The sequence below is a fragment of the Mustela lutreola genome, chromosome 11 (assembly GCF_030435805.1).
Source record: "Mustela lutreola isolate mMusLut2 chromosome 11, mMusLut2.pri, whole genome shotgun sequence".
NCBI lineage: Eukaryota > Metazoa > Chordata > Mammalia > Carnivora > Mustelidae > Mustela > Mustela lutreola.
Window position 1 is genome coordinate 52,749,825 of NC_081300.1, and position 17,103 is coordinate 52,766,927.

At 43.7% G+C, this 17,103-nt stretch overlaps 1 protein-coding gene across 1 annotated transcript; it reads left to right on the forward strand.

Annotated features, from left to right (window-relative positions):
* Positions 1-470: 470 nt before the first annotated feature.
* TGIF1 (TGFB induced factor homeobox 1) lies at positions 471-8,658 on the forward strand. Its single transcript, XM_059139944.1, has 4 exons — positions 471-610; positions 862-1,047; positions 6,578-6,804; positions 7,584-8,658. The coding sequence occupies exons 2-4, from the start codon at positions 1,032-1,034 to the stop codon at positions 8,157-8,159; spliced, it is 819 nt and encodes a 272-aa protein (XP_058995927.1). The 5' UTR covers positions 471-610; positions 862-1,031; the 3' UTR covers positions 8,160-8,658.
* The last annotated feature ends 8,445 nt before the right edge of the window (positions 8,659-17,103 follow it).

Genomic DNA, 17,103 nt, shown 5'->3' on the forward strand with positions numbered 1-17,103 from the left:
GAACTCACAGCTTTAGCCGGGGGTAACAGACATTTGCCTGGGGTGTCGGTGTCTCATTCTCCTCCCCCAACCGCCCCCACCCACCCACCGCCGTCGCCGCCGCTGGAGGAAGAGCCCCGGGAGGAGCAGGGTGCGACGCGCCGCGCCCGCGTGTCAATGGCAGCCGCGCATTCTGGAAGAAGTTGGTTCTTGTCCTGAATACTTTTCCAGCGGTGCCCCGCCCCTTGAATCAAAAGCAGCTGTCTTCTCCTGCGGCTAGAGCCGGGAACGGTGGAGTTTGGGGCAGCTGTCAAAAACGAGAGGGGAGCCTTTTCTTCCCTGGGGTGGAGGAGGGGGCAGCCTTTTTCCATCTGTTGCAATTTCCTAACCAAACGCACCCTCGCCAGGCGGAGGAAGAAAGGCCCAAAAGAGAAACCCAGACGCCCGGCTGGTGTCGCCGCCGCCGCTGCCGCAGCCGAGCAAGGGATGCGGGCGGCGTGCGCGCAGCACCGAGGAAGGATCGGGTTTCTGGGCTCAGCCGCCCCCACGAGGGACGGGTGACAGCGGGCAGAGAGGCGCAGAGTGAGGCAGTGCAGCCCGAGCGCTCGGTGCCGTCCTCCCCAACTAGAAGGTGCGGGGGAGGGGCGGAGGAGCGGCGGGGCGGGCGGGGGACGGGGCGGGCAGCTGGGGGCGGAGGCAGGACCTCCTGTACCTTCCCTCTTCGCCTCTCTCACTCTGACAGCGCCGAGGTACGCCGAGCAGGATCGGGGAACAAAGGAGAGGAGTGGGGAGGGGAGTGAGTTGGGAGAGGGAGAGTCCTCAGCCGGCTGCCAGAAGATCCCGGCAGGAGGAAGCCCAAGTGTCACTTGAATTCCACCCAAGGAGCGGGAGCCTGGGATCCGAGCGACTTGATTAGCAATAACGGCCGGAGCGCGTCCTGCAAGTTACGGGAGAGTCGGCTGGGAAGGAGGACAATCGCGTGCCCCCCTTTGCCCCCACTCCTGGCCCCTCGAGACCCCCGCATCGCCTCGCTCTGGAAGGGGTGCTCCAGAATGAAAAGCAAGAAAGGTAAGGCTTGGCGGGCTGTGCCCGCCGTGGGCGCGGGTCCCCGGGAAACGTGCTCGCTGGGCCCCGCGGGGCTTGGGGAAAGAGTGACTTAGTGGACTTTTCAGCCCGGGGCGCTCAGGAACCGCGGCGGTTCTCTTTGTTGAAGCTGCGTCTGAAATGGCAGTTGCTGTTTTCCTTCTAGACACAACACGAGGGGCTGTTGTGGGGAGACGGGCCTCTCCACGCTGCTGGCACGTTGTCAAGAAACACGCTCAGTGCCTTGTTTGTACGCCTCCCAAGTTTCATTGTTTCAGCCGACACCCCACGCTCCGCGGAGCCGCCGCGTGGCTTCTCGCTGGTTCTCGCGGGTGGAGGTTTGGGCCGGGTCGTGGGGACCCCCCACCCCGATTCTCCCCGCCGGGACCGCGGAGCCGCGGCGCCTTTGTCTGAAAGTTGGGCTCCCGGGCCCCCACTCCCTCCCAGTTGGGCCCGGGCACTCTCTTCGCTGGGGATGGGGTGTTTTCACAATCGAAGGAATGCGACCCTGGCCTCCAAACCGCCCGAGGGTGTCGGTAGCCTTGGAAAGCTGGACTTTTTTAAAACTCCCAGTCTCTAAAAGTTTTCCCACGATGAGTTTGAGGCACGATGAAGAGTCAGGACGGAGGGCGAGCAGCTTAAAGCGGCGTGTGGTCAGAATGAGTCCCAGTGTGACAAGCAGGCTTGGTTGTAAGGGCACAGAGTGAGTCTGTCATTGTTTCCACGAAGCGTTCTGGAAGCGTTACAACTAAAACTTGCCGTCAGTCTGGTTTAAAAACAAAATACACAGAAAGAAAAGAAAAGAAAAAAAAAAAAAACCCACCGCCACGAAAGGTCAAAGAATGTTAACTCCCTTCTGAAGTTAACTTTTTTTTGAGTCCCTGACTGGGAGGTACTCCGAACGTTCCGTGGTGAGCCAGAGTTGGCTTTTCTGTTGTGATTTATGTGGAGTGGTTCAAAACAGAAGTTAATCGCTCAGGGAAGCCAGCGCGGGGGCGGCGGGGGGGGGGGCTGCTGCGCATGCCCGGGAGCGTCCGGGAGTTTTTGTAACTCCACATTCTTTCAGACTCCGCCGGCGGATACGGTCAAAACCCAGTGTGGGTAGCGGGGCAGCCTTCAACCCAGGAGAGTTCTTTCGGCCACGTTTTCACCTGGGAGTTCTGTCCCTTTCATTCTGGGCCGGTGGCTTCAGAACACGCGGAGCTTCTCAACCCAGGCTTTCCCAGAGAGAGTAAAATTAAATACCAAAACACAGGGTATTCATAGTGGTTGGTCGTAGGACTCCCAGCGAACCCTCCCCAACGGTCAGTGAGAACGTTGAGGGCTTAGAGGTTCGGAGGTTTAACAGGACTCGGTAACAGACGCGCGCGGGGAGCGCCCGGCGTGGCGTCTGGAAGGCTGTGTGTGTCACCTCGCCGACGACTGACGGGTCTAGCTCCTTACTGGAAGGCGTTTTCGGTCTCCTGGTGGAACTGACGGGCATCAGTTGGGGGGTTTGTTTATGTAGAGCGGTTCTTGGGAGCCTACAGCAAAGCTAGGTTTCCGCCGAGGGCGGGCTCCCCGCATTGTTCGGGCTCGGGTGGGGAAGGCGCAGAGCTGCCTCGCGGGTCCTCCCCCGCAGCCCCTCGGGTACGTTCGCTGTCCCCGCGGCTCTCCCTTGTCGTCGTCGTGCCCTCCCCTCCCCACCGCCAGCACTCCTCGGCCCTCCCCAGAGCCCCCCACGAGTACGTCCCCCCTTCCCAGCAAAGGAACTAGGCTGGGACCCCGAATATTCAGGGTCAGCGGCCCCGGCCGCACCGCGTAAGGAGGTCCTGCTACCGAGCGCCGACTCATGGAAACAATGAAAGGTGACGTGTTGGAAGGGAAACTTTGCGACTGGTTCACAGCTTGTGCGGGGGAGCCGAGACTGCTGAGATTGCCCAGTTTCTTTCCCTTTTTAGGTTTTCCCGGCAAATCGTCTTGACGGTGGGCAGACCCCTCAGAATGTTGAGATTCACAGCCTCGTTTCTAGTTTCTTGTAATCTGAAACTCCTGAAGTCCTCTCTGCCGGTGCGGTTGGAGGGGCGATTTCAGTTGAGGCTGAGAAACTCGCTAGAACAAAAGCTTCCCTGGCTGTCCTCCCTCCCGGGCTCCTCCCTCTGTGGTCCTCCTGCGTCCTGCCTCCCAGCCCGTTTCCTCCAACTACCTCGGAGGGGGCCGGGTTGCGGGTCGGCTCAGCCAGGACCCGGGAAGAAATCTGCCCTGCCTGGCTTTTGTGGGGTTGGACTATTGTCTGTTTTATAAAAGTCTCTGAAAATCTGAAAAGTTTTCTTGAGAACAAAAGCACTTTAAAGGCCCAAGATTTGGTAAGCCTGTTTTGTGATCATAGTGTCTCGTCTTTAGGAAGCGGAGGATATCAGAAAGTTCCCACCCAGCAAATGGATTTAAAACAAGCAAAGATTGAGTGAAGAAGATCCCCGACGTCTTTTTGCTTCTAGTCTCTGACAGTTTGGAGTTCTTCCTTTAGAACTGCTCTCCAGCTGGGTCCAGCCAAGCTCACCTTGGAGTTTGTGCCTGGGGTGTTAACTACGATTTCCGTGGCATCTCCTGAGATACTCTAATCAGAAAACTTGTTAGGTTAGGCTTCCTTTTTCCTATTTGTATACTTAAACTCTTCCTTCGATTATTCTAACTTCTAGATCCCTTTCTAGCCTCTTCCAGGTATTTTTTAAAGTCCCAACTTCACAGCCATGATCTCTGGCTTTCCCCTTCCACCCCCAGCCCCAGTTCCTATTAAGAAAAGATTGATTTTCCCAGCGGTGGGATCCATAGGCCATCTTGTGGCTTTCTAAACATTTCCTTGCATGTGGATGGAGTAAAAAAAGGCTTGTGAGCCCCCTCCCCCACCACCACATTTTTTAAAGTGTAAGCAGAGCAGGACCTTTGGAAAAAAGTGGTAACCGGGAAAGCTCTGTTACAATAGGAAATGAGTAACGTGGAAAAGTCTTTTTGTTTTTCCAAGCTGAGCCACAATCCGGAGGGAGGGTTTTAATGAAAACAGTCCTGACAGCAGCAAACGTGGTTTGCTGCAGTGAAGTATCAGCTGGTGTGGCCAAGGAACTTGAAGTCTTAACTTCCTGTTACTTCAGCTTTTGTGCCCATACTGGAAATATTTGTTAAGAGGTCCAGAGGCCTGGCATTCATTTATTTAAATGAACTGAGTACAGAGTAAAGTCACACTTCAGTTTAGTGTTGCTTAACTGAAACCTGCTTTTTGTGTCACTAACCTATTCTGAAAGATCAGGCTTCTTGTCAAACTAAGCAAGCAGATCAAAGGGCAGGCTTCAGGGGTTTTTTTGTTTGTTTGTCTCAAACTCTTTTGTTGTTATCAACATACAGTTGGGAATTCACCGTTCACTGAGAAAATTTTCACACTTTTCTAGATTAAAAGGGGGGGAAAGGGATTATAGCCTCAAGAAGAATGTCTGGCTTTTCAGACGTTGAAGAGTTTAAACAAATTGCTTTATTCAAATTTGCCTTAGTCATTCAATTACTTGACACATTTTTTAAAAGGTAGATTTCTTTATTTATCAAAGTAAATGTAAAACAGGAACTCATTTCTAATTTCTTAAGGTATTTTATTAGTAGCTCTTGGCCCAAATTTCGATACAGGTTTTAAAAGTTTTTCCGATTTTCTACAGTAAAAGCAGTTTCAGTTTTAAATGTGCCTCTTTTTTAAAAAAAAACTTGTTTTAAAGCAGTTTAATGAAATCCTCTGCAAAAGGGAACATAAAATATGTGGCGGTTAAAACTTAGGATTCTTCTGTGCGGTTTATTGATGGCTGTTGGTTAAGCCTTGAGCTGAAGTGAATTTGCAAGATCATCCTACTCTTTTGTTAGAACTTGCTTTACTTGGTCTTTGGAAGGTTCTTTTCTGTGGACACTCCCTCCAGCACTATCTGCCCCCTGCAGTCCAAAACTAAAAATGTGTCCCCAAGTAAAAGTCAGACTTAATTGTGAACTAGCTCGTCAACAAATCTTGGAATGCAAAGCTTTTTGAGTGTTAAAATGCTTTAAAAGGACGGGTTAAAATTTTTTATAATGCATCGAATGGTTTATCACGAGGTGGAGTATTTGTTTTTATTTTTTTATCAAGGTTAGCCACTCTGAATTGCATCAACAAAGTTATGAACGTTCTGTTTTCTTTCAATTTTATGTTATTTTAATTTTTTTATATAGAACTACTGGTATTTTTCGAGCATGCGATTGTTTGTAATTCATTTACATTTTAAACATTCTAGATTGTCTTCAAAATAATCTATTTCTTTAGTCATTCAGAGTTGCCAGTTGTCCTTTTGAAAGGGGGGAGGGTCCATAGCATTTGTAATTTAAATTTTTTAAAGTTCAAAATTATGTTTAAATGTTAAAGGGGCCAAGTCTGAATTTTTGTTGACCCCAGTCTATTATATGTGTTGTAAATATTCTCTACGGCTGTGAATTCTTAAAATTTCTGGTAGGATTAAAGTACTTACCGACAAAAGAGCATTTCCTCTAGGGGGTGCATATTCAGTCTTTGTCATGTAATATTTTAAGACTGAAGTCTACTTCTTGCTATGTAGTATTCTAGATTCTGATTAAACTGTCAGTTGAAATTTATAGAAATTTTTAAAAGTTTATTCAGTAGTAGCATCTTTTGAGCTCTTACTCAAGTACTAGTAGTAAAACAATATTTTTGTGTGCCAAAACTGAAAACTTCAGTGGCTGTTTGTACTTAGTAAAAGGTGACCAGTGCTTTCCATTAAAAGTAGGTGTCTAGTTTTGAATAAATGTAGGTAGCAATGAAAAAGAAATGACCATGGAGTTGGCAGAAAAAATTGAAATAAATTTTACCTTTAGAATTACTAACTGGGTTGGGGACGCTTGGATGGCTCAGTGGGTTAAGTATGAGGACTCTTCATTGCAGCTCAGATCTTGATCTCAGGGTCATGAGTTCAAGCCCCTCTGTGGAGCCCACTTTTTTAAAAAGTATATATATATACACACAGACACATACTGGGTTAAGTGTTTGATTTCCCCTCCTTATGTAAGTGGGAAAAAATGTATGGACCCTTGGATTGTTTTTCCTGAGTTAGCAATGACCTCAAGGAGAAGATTGTTAGATACATTCCATCTGCTGTAGCGCCTTTCCTATTCGCATGTGACCCAACTATTCACTTCAGGTGCAGCGTTGCCTCCTCTGCTGCGCGAGACTTCTGGGCATCACTCAAAAGGAATGTGAGAAGTTAAATTCTACAGGAAAGTGGGTATGAAAGGGCTCGTGACCACTGGTTGAGAATCTCTAACATGCCACCACTGGTCAGGTTACCATTGAGACTTTGACATGTGCTCTGATACGTCAAGAGAGAAAACATTGGTACTTCGCTTGGCTCTCAGGAGTCAAGACAGTGTGGTTGCACACTAATGGCCCTAAGAGATAAGCTGTGCGTTGGTGCTCCCCTGATAAACATGGTTGACGCTGGCCTTTGTCCTTGACCAGGTGTTGTTGTGGCATCGGGCAGTGAGACGGAGGATGATGACAACATGGACATCCCTCTGGACCTCTCCTCCTCTGCTGGTGCAAGCAAGAGAAGGCGAAGGGGCAACCTTCCCAAGGAATCTGTGCAGATTCTCCGCGATTGGCTGTATGAGCACCGATACAATGCCTATCCCTCAGAACAAGAAAAAGCATTACTGTCCCAACAAACACACCTGTCTACACTACAGGTAAGGAAAAAGAACATGAGGTGTATGCATGGGGTTGGTTTCTTTCCCTTTCCAAAGACCTTTTATAGCATTCCTGTTTATCAAATCATTAAATGCCTCCCCACTCCAAAAAAAAAAAGAAGAATATTTTTCTATTGTAAACTTTATAGTACTAACTGGCTCTTTAGAGAAGCAGAAACACTTGACGGTCATCTGTCAAATAGCATTTCCTTTAATGCCTAAAAGGGCCTTCTTTTATGCACCAAACATAAAGAGGAGGTTAAATCTTCCTCTATTGCCCAGGAAACTGGTTTGATATTTAAACAAGGGCAGACTTCAGTGAAGTAATTCATGTTGTGTCTGTTGACACAGTCATTTGAACTGGGAAAAATCAGTAACTGGGAGGAGTGGCCCTTTTCATACAGGAAAAGTTTTCCTGTAGTTGAGTAACTTAAATGCTGGGGCAGTGGGTAATAGGTTAATATGGGGGAGTGTTAAAGGGTGAACTTCCCTCCCTAAATTCATTTTCAGACATTTGAGAATTTCTATCCTTTTCTTCCTCTTGAAAAGGCTTAAGGATGATGAGATTAAAAAGGGAATTTGTATTAGAAGAGGAATAAGTTTATGGCAGGAAATAGCTCTCTTTCTTGGCGGAGCTCAAATACCTTGAAATAACTTTGGAAGTTCCGATAAGCCTTTTCATGCCTTCTTTACTGCAAAGAGAGAGATCAATTAGGCATCCCAGAGAAGGTTCTCAGAACGTGTTTGCCGAGTGTTAAAGCATACCTTTATGATTTCAGGTCTGTAACTGGTTCATCAACGCCCGCCGCAGGCTCCTCCCAGACATGCTGAGAAAAGATGGCAAAGATCCAAATCAGTTCACAATTTCCCGCCGTGGGGCCAAGATTTCTGAGGCAAGTTCTGTGGAGTCAGCCATTGGTATCAAAAACTTCCTACCGACTCTAGAGGAGAGCCCATTTCATTCCTGTACAGCTGGACCAAACCCAGCCCTAGGGAGGCCGCTATCCCCCAAGCCATCGTCCCCAGGATCAATATTGGCTCGTCCATCCGTGATTTGTCATACCACTGTGACTGCATTGAAAGACGTGCCTTTCTCTCTCTGCCAGCCAGTTGGTGTGGGGCAAAACACAGATACACAGCAGATAGCAGCCAGCAGCTTCACAGACACCTCCCTCCTGTACCCAGAGGACACATGTAAATCCGGACCAAGTACAAATCCACAGAGCGGTCTTTTCAACACTCCCCCCCCTACTCCACCGGACCTCAACCAGGATTTTAGTGGATTTCAGCTTCTCGTGGATGTTGCACTCAAACGGGCTGCAGAGATGGAGCTTCAGGCTAAACTTACAGCTTAACCCATTTTCAAGAAGAAAAGTTTTCACAGGTGTTATTATGATTGCCGGGATGATGGCAAGAGACAAACTGCATTATTTTATATATTTTTTTAATAATATTTGCACATGGGATTGCTAAAGTGAAGCTTCCTGTTACTGAGATGTCTTCAATGGAATACAGTCATTCCAAGAACTATAAACTCAAAGCTACTGTAGAAACAAAGGGTTTTCTTTTTTAAATGTTTCTTGGTAGATTATTCATAATGTGAGATGGTTCCCAAGATCATGTGATTTATTTTTTTCCCCTCTTTCTCCCTTCCCTTTTTTTTGTTCTTTTTTTTTTTTTCTCCAGACTGTGCAATACTTAAAGAACCTATAGCATCTTCTCATTCCCATGTGGAACAGGATGCCCACATACTGACTAATTAATAAATTTTCCATTTTTTTCCAAACAAGTATGAATCTAGTTGATTGATGCCTTTTTTTTTTCATGATGTAATAAAGTATTTTCTTTAAAATTTACTGTAATACAGAGTATTTTGTTGAGGGAAGCACTTCTTAAAAATGAGTAGGAATATAGCACCCAATGAGCAGGAAGTTGGGGGTAGGGTGGAGTGTGAGTTAGGGGGGTGTCACGAGCTCTTTGAAGAACCGTGGACAACAAGCCAGTATGTATAAACAGGATGTGTGATATTTACTCTTGATAGGAGGCATAAGCAGGCCCTTAAATCTTGACTTAAAACTGCATGACAAGTTGAAATGATTCATTCCATCAGTGTTTAGCGAACCACTAAAGCCCTTGGTGATCTGTCCTTCACATTTTGAGACATGGCCAGTGTTGAAAAAAGGTCTCAAAGCTCCTGATTAGGACTGAAGTTTTCAGAAGGAAACAATAACCTATGGGGTCTCTCTGTATTTCCCTCTTTCATGTCACTCTTTAAACTTTATCAAGTGCTACAGTTAGGTTAGGCCCCTATATTCAAATACGATGTGAATCTGTACAGAAATCACCTCTTTAAACATCTGAAAACATTTTCTAAAATGATTAAAACAGTGGGGTTCTGTCAGCCATGAGACTGTTTGTGTATTAGGTTTATTTTCTAAGGTCACAGTGGGTGAAAACTGGTGCCATACATAAGTGGAGTTTGTTGGGATAGACAATTACTTACAAGGCCAGGATAGCCAGAAGGGAATTGGTGGTGTTCCTTTCACTTACATGGTTGACCAGATTTGTCACATGCCACAAAACCATTCTTTGTTGTCATGCTTAGTATGAGGTTTCTTTGTTATTGCAGCCCTGTTCTTTTCAGCCCTGCTCCAGCTAGGAACTGGCTTGAGTTTGAGGTAACATCAGAGCTTTAGTACTGTTTAAAGAATGTAGAAAAATTCAAAGTTAAGTTTGTCTAATTTTGTCAACTTTAACTTAAAGTCGCTACCATAGAAAGGGCTAAACTCAGACTTGTAAATAGAAAAGCAACACTGAGAAGTCAAGCAAAGAGGTGGAAGTCAAGTGAGGAAAAGGTGTGTGGTAGCCTGTGATGGGTGCAGCAATGAAGGGAACCTCGACCATGAGGGGGTGGCCCCACCTCAGGGTTGCAGAAGTAGATACAACCAGAAAAAGAAATAAATGAAGAAAAGGAAATATCAAATATAAATGAGATAAAGATGACTAAGACTCATTACCTGCTCTAATAGCTAGATCAAAGACTGAAATTCTTTGAGTAGAGATAAGGGAGACCAGCAAATCCTGAAAGGCTTACCTTGTTAAGATGTTTAATTAATCATACTAGCAGGGGAGAGAGAAGGCGCCATATGAGTGATTTAAAAGAAAAATGTCTAAGGTCAAAAGAAACCCAAAAGTTTAAAAAAACGACAGAGTCCTCCAGAATTGCCTGTGTTTTATTTGACTTCTTTTCTGCTTGAGGTTCATAAAGATCCTGTTTGATAATAACTGGTCTGTAATAAATGTAAACCATTAAAAAACAGCTAAATATAATTGGAATGTGAAATATAAAAGACCATATAACTATCCATATTGCAGCTGAATAGAAATGAATTTTGTGCTTAGTATTTATATAATCGCTTTTCATTAGCGATTTTTTTACTTTTAGCTATTTGTGTTTCTGTTTAAAGTTCATCCCTCCTAGATAGGATACTGTTGGGTCTTGCTTTTTTAATCTAGCCTAACAATCTCTGCCTTTTACTTGATGTATATATTTGATTTATGTTTAATACAATTTTTTGTTAACTTTTAGTTTTAATTCCAATTAACATACAGTGTTATATATATTTAATATAATTTTTGCTATGTGTCTTTTGGGTTTTTCTCTGTTCCTCTGTCTTCTTTCAGGTTAGTTGAATATTTTTAGTGTTTCTTTTTAATTTTTCTATTGGCTTATGAGCTGTACTTTTTTTAATGGTTGTTCTAGGGATTAAAAAATACATCTTAAATTTACAACAATCTATTTAGGGTTATTATTACATGACTTCATACAAAATACGGTACCTTGCAACAGTATGCTTCCTTCATTTTTTATATATAGTAGAGTTAGATACATAATAAATTAATTACAATGCTATAATTTTTGTTTTAGGCCGGTCCATGTCTCTTTAAAAATTCAGAGAAAAGAGGATATATATAGTCTTGTATTTTTGTTAAATATTATCACTTCTGGTGCTCTTCATTCCTTCTTGTGAATCCAAATGACATGTTATCATTTCTCTTCAGTGTAAAGAATTTCCTTGAGAATTGCGCAGGCCTGCCAGTGACAAATCATCTGTTTTTGTTCATTGAAAATGTCTTATTTTACTTTCATCTTTGAAGGACAGTTTCACTAAAGATTGAATTCTGGGTTGATGGCTTTTGCTTTTTGTTTTTTCCATCACTTTAAAGGCATTTGTTTTCTGGTTTCTATTGTTTGGGATGAGACATCAATGGTCTAATTGTTCTCTTGTATATCATGTCTTTCTCTGGCTCTTTTATCTTTGGATTTTTGTAGTTCCACTATGATGTGCTTAGGTAGGGTTTTCTTTGTATTTGTTCTGTTTGGGGTTGAACTTACTGCATCTGTAAGTTGATGTTTTGTTTTGTTTTTTCACCAAATTTGAGAAAATTTGGCGATTACTTAAATTTTTGTTTTCTGCGGTCTTCTCTCTAGAACTTTATATTAGATCACCTGACATTTCTCCAGGCTGTTTTTCTTCAGTCTTGTTTCTATTTATTTTTTAAATCGAATAATTTGTATTAGGTAATTTTTTTTTTTAGGATTTTATTTATTTGACAGAGAAAGACATACTGTGAGAGAGGGAACACAAGCAGGGGGAGTGGGAGAGGGAGAAGCAGGCTTCCTGCTTTGTGTGGAGCATGATGCGGGACTGTGGGACTCAATCCCAGGACCCTGGGATCATGACCTGAGCCAAAGGCAGATGCTGAGCCACCCAGGCGTGCCTGTATTAAATAATTAAAAAAAAAAAAGATTTTGTGGGGCACCTGGGTGGCTCAGTGGGTTAAAAACTCTGCCTTCGGCTCGGTTCATGATCCCAGGGTCCTGGGATGGCCCTGCATCAGGCTCTCTGCTCAGCAGGGAGCCTGCTTCCCCCTACCCATCTCTGCCTGCCTTTCAGCCCACTTGTGATCTCTCTCCCTGTCAAATAAGTAAAATCTTTTAAAAAATTTTTAAAAAGATTTTGCTTATTTACTTGAGAGAAAGAGCATAAGCAGGGTGGGGGTCAGAGGAAGAGGGAGAAGGAGACTCTTGAGCTGGAAGCCTGACTTGGGGCTTGATCCCAGGACTCTGGGATCATGACCTGAGCCAAAGGCAGACATTTAACTTACTGAACCACCCAGGTGCCCCTGTATTAAGTAATTTTTAATTCACCAACTCCTCTGCTATCCCTAATATGCTATTGAGCCCATCCAATGAATTTTCACTAAGTTATTATGTTTTGTACATGTATCATTCCGATCTGGTTCTTTTTTTATTATTTCTGTTTCTCTGTTGAGATTTCCCATCAGTTTATTAATCAGAAGTATATTTTCTTTTTTTTCTTTTTTTAAGATTTTATTTATTTATCTGCCACATCACAAGCTGGCAGAGAGAGAAGCGGGAAGCAGGCCCCCTGCTGAGCAGAGAGCCCAGTGTGGTACTCAATTGCAGGACTCCGGGATCATGACCTGAGCCAACGGCAGAGGTGTAACCCACTGAGCCACCTAGATACCACACAAGTATATTTTCGTATAAGCTATTTATAATAGTTGTTTTAAAGTATTTGTTAATTTACATGTCAAATCAGTCAGTTTGCACTTCATTTCAGAAAGGGTCACATTATTTTTTTGCTTGCCAAGTGATTTTTTTTTACTGTATGCTGGACATTATAGATAATACCTTAATAAGGATTCTGGATTCTGCTACATTCCTCTAAAGAGTGTTTTTTTGTTTCTGTTCTTTGTTCCAGCAGGCAGTTCATTTGGCTGGACTGAAACTTCAACATCTGTCTTCCCTGTGGTAAATAGTAGCTCAAATGTCTGATCAATTTTTTCAGCTTCCAGCTGTTGCCTTTCAGTGGGCCCACTAGGATCTCCCTGCACAAGCGGACCAAGGATTTGGACAGTTTGGATTCAGAGTTAGGTTTGCTCCTTCTGCTGCTCCCTCCTTTGCAGGATTCCTCTTCTAACTTTCCATTTACTCTGCCAGCTCCAACTCTGTCCTTAGTATCTCAGGTCACTAAGGCTGCAGCTCTCTGCCACCTCTACTGAAGATGGAAGAGAGCCCTCAGGCATCAAGCCACAAGTTGGATATTTTATTCTTTGAAGTTCCTTCATTTTAAAGGTGAACAACCCTCCAGTTTCTTCCTCTGTTGTTCACTCTCCAGGCCTCCAATTAGCTTTTTGTCTAATTTTTTGTTCACATTTTGTTGTTATTACCTGTAGGAAAGTTAGTCTGAAAAGAAATGACTCTGCCATTACTAGAAAGTAGAATTTTACTATAGTTACTTTTAAATGCTAAATCACGAGTTCTTACATTTATCTGCAAATTGGAATCACCTGGAAGGCTTAAAAAAACAAAAACAGGAGCTCCTGGGAGGCACAATTGGTTTAGTGTCTGTCTTTGGCTTAGATCATGATCTCCGGCTCCTGGGATCGAGTTCCACATCGGGTTCTCTGCTCAGTGGGGAATCTGCTTATCCCTCTTACTCTTCCACTTCGTTCTCCCTCTTCTCCTCTCTCACCCTCTCTCTCAAAAATAAATAAAATCTTAAAACAAACAAACAAAAAAACCCCAAAAAACAGGGAACCTAGGTGGCTCAGATGATTAAGATCCTGGGATCAAATCCCAAATCCCACATTGGGCTCCCTGGGAGCCTGCTTCTTCCTCTGACTCTGCCTCTCTCTCTCTCTCATGAATAAATAAATAAAATAAAATAAAATAAAAGAGAAAAACCTGTGGCTTGGCTTATTAGGTAGTTTCTCTACATAAGGAGAACACTAGGAGTTCTCTTTACGTACCTTAAAAAAAAATGTTCTTTCGCTTTTTGTTGAGGTATTAGACAATTTTTGTAAGAAATGTAATTTAGGCCTCCTGGATGGCTCAATCATTAAGCATCTGCCTTTGGCTCAGGGCACCATCCCAGGGTCCTGCCAGCTGGCTCCCTGCTGAGTAAGGAGTCTGCTTCTCCCTCTCCCTCTGCCACTCCCCCTGCTTGTGCTCTCCTGCTTGCTCTCTCTCTCAAATAAAAAAATCTTTAAAGAAATAAAAATAAGTAAATAAATGTAATTGGATGTAGAGTTATCATCTAGGTCAACTTAGCCAATTAGAGTTTAACATAAATTTGGTATCAGACGCTGGGGTCGTATGTAGCATCCGTACAGTCCATGCAACCTGTCAAACTAAACCAGCAACAATAGACCTAATACTTCAGGAAGATAAACATGCATTTGTAGCAAATGAAAAAATACAGTTTATCTCTGAAGACTTGTTCAGGGAGTAAAAAGCAACTTTCAGAAATCAGGTTTTAGGTCTCATTAAGCTCATTAAGAGAAGAGTGTATCAAATCTTGACCTCTACCTAAAAACAGACTACTGAGATAAGGGGTGTTTTCTTTTTTTAAGATTTTATTTATTTATTTATTTACTTACTTATTTTTAAAGACTTTATTTATTTATTTGACACAGAGAGAGATCATAAGTAGGCAGAGAGGCAGGCAGAGAGAGAGATGGGGAAGCAGGCTCCCTGCTGAACAAAGAGCCTGATGTGGGGCTCCATCCCAAGACCCTGGGATCATGACCTGAGCCAAAGGCAGAGGCTTAACCCACTGAGCCACCCAGGCACCCCAAGATTTTATCTACTTATTTGACAGAGAACTCAAGCAGGGGAAGTGGCAGGCAGAAGGAGAGGGAGAAGCAGGCTCCCGGCTGAGTACTGAGACCAATGGGCTCCATCCCAGGACCCTGGGATCATGATCTGAGCTGAAGGCAGATGTTTAACCGGCACCCCTGAGATGAGTTTTATGATTTAAAGACCGAAAAAATAATAAATAATTTGTGGCTGAAGAAATAGTAGTAATTTGGGATGCCTGGGTGGCCCAGTCAGTTAAGAGTCGGACTTCCGCTCAGGTCACGATCCCAGGGTCCTGGGATCAAGTCCTACATTGGACTCCTAGTTCAGCAGAGAGCCTGCTTCTCCCTCTGCTTGCTGCTGCTCCCCTGCTTGTGTTCTCTCTCTCTCTGACAAATAAATAAAATCTTAAAGAAAAAAAGAGCAACAATTTATGGTTGGTGGTCACAGGAGGACAGCTAATAAATGAGGGAAGCATGAAAAGTGATGAGTACAATAAAAAATACTATAAGGTTTTCACCAAATGTCAAGGAAACTGTTTTTGAATGAAATGTTTTATAGACGTCAATAGAATGTACAGCTTTTGAAGCGCTGTAAGGTTGACTTGCAAATGAAATCAAATTCCACGGTGGGAATTTACTCAGACGTAGAGAGAACTTATATAGACAGACATTTAACTGACGAACATACAGGTTAGGAAAATGAAACCATGGAGGGGTTTCAAGATCAATTTTTGTTTTGGAAATTTGATTTACTCCATTGATTCTGTGATGTGTATCACATTAGGTAACATTTCTCCCCACCCCACCCCACCCCCAGCTTATGTGTATGGTAAATCTCCACAATCTGGAACATTACTTATTTCCAATTCTCTAATCAACAGTCCTCCAATTGTAATGTTTTCTATAAATGTATCATCTATAAACCCAATATTGCAATGAAAAATGTGAGATCATTGAGAAAAGGAAAAGAAACAATATTTACTGAACACTTTATGTGATTTATTTCATTAGTATTACATTTATCGAACAGTTTCTGTACCTGTCTCCTTTAGTCCTCACAACCCTAGTGAGAGATGTTATTCCCATTATGGAGCTAAGAAACCTGAGGCTCATCCAAGTTCAAGGTGGCTGTGGTTAGTGGCTAATAGAGCCCACATTCACTAGGTGATTCTGTAAACTCCCTCTCCTTCCACACGCGATACCTGAAATGAAATAACTTGGACCTGTCCCATTTTTATCATGCTGTTGATCAAAAAAGATTTGATGGTTGTTTTGGCAGATGATCACATTCAAGTTTTATTTTCTAAGTACCGCTATTTTTCTGTTGTCTAGCAAGCTCCCTGCCATCCCCCATTGGTTTACCCTTTGGCCACCTCTGCTTCTCAGGGAGACTTGATTTCCTAAATCCTATGGCTGGCCAGAGCCTGAAATCATGAACTCTCCAATGCCAAGAAATCTGTTTTGTAGCTTCTCTGTGTGAGTCTTAACACCTAATCTCTGATTCACTGCATTTCATTTCCCTTTCTAAGTATCAGCTTTCTGAGCCTGCAACCTTGGGGCTACTACTTTTTTCAGTGCATGTCTGGAGTGGTGGTTTGTTTTTTGACTCAGAGAAACTTTAGACTTATCCTAGTATATCTCATTACTCTGTGCTGCTCCTTTTAATTTCCTCGGTATAGAAATTGTCTTTAGGGGGAAACTGTATTTTCCCAAATACAGATGAGGGGCCGCCTTGGACCGAAGACACCGCTTCAAGAAGTAACACTTTAAAAAGGAAAGTGAAGATTTATGACAGTGCCTTTCCACTCTTCTCTCCTCCAACCCCAAAATATCACCTTTTTTGGAAACAAGTCCATGTAAGCTGATTAGAGCCAGAGGTCTTAAATGGTATACACCAGGGGGCAAAGATCGGCTTTAAAATAAATACCACCAAGCAAAGAAAACAAAGCAGAGCATTATTTCCCTTTCAGAGACCTCAGCTACAGCAGGAAAAAACTCTGTGCAACTTTTATAATGGACTGTCACCTCCAAGCTTGACTCAAAGGTCGACTTTATTTGGTGAAATGTGTTGCTATTCGCAGGCAGGTGCTGCCCTGCTTTCGCCAAGTCCGTGTTAACTTGAACCTGCCGAGGTACCTTTGATCAGCTCCCTGAGAGCCTCACCGGCTTCCCGAGTTGGCTCCGGAAACATCAAAAGAACTGTAAAGCAGACTCTAATCTCAGCCTTCCTGTTTCTGTGTCTGCCCACTGGGTTCACATAATAGCATGTTTTCCTTGAAGGGCGTTTTCCTCGATTATACTGACTGTCACAATGTCAAACCTGCATCCAGGTATTGGGGGGCGGCGCTTTTTGTAACCCGATCTTTGCAAATGGAGAGTCAAGGAGGGTTCTCCGGGCTCTTTTGAGATGACATTTATGTGATGATGTAAATCAATGCCTGCTGGCCTGGTGCTGGAAGTAACCAGAAGATCCACCTTGGTTTAGGGGAATTCTGTTAGCGGGAAAGCAGCTAGGAAGTCCAACATGTTTTGTTCATGAAGACGACATCCAGACAACAGGTCTGGGTATTATGAACTGGGCCTCAGACAGTGGATTGGGTATTCTAAGTTATAAACAGCAATGTCCCT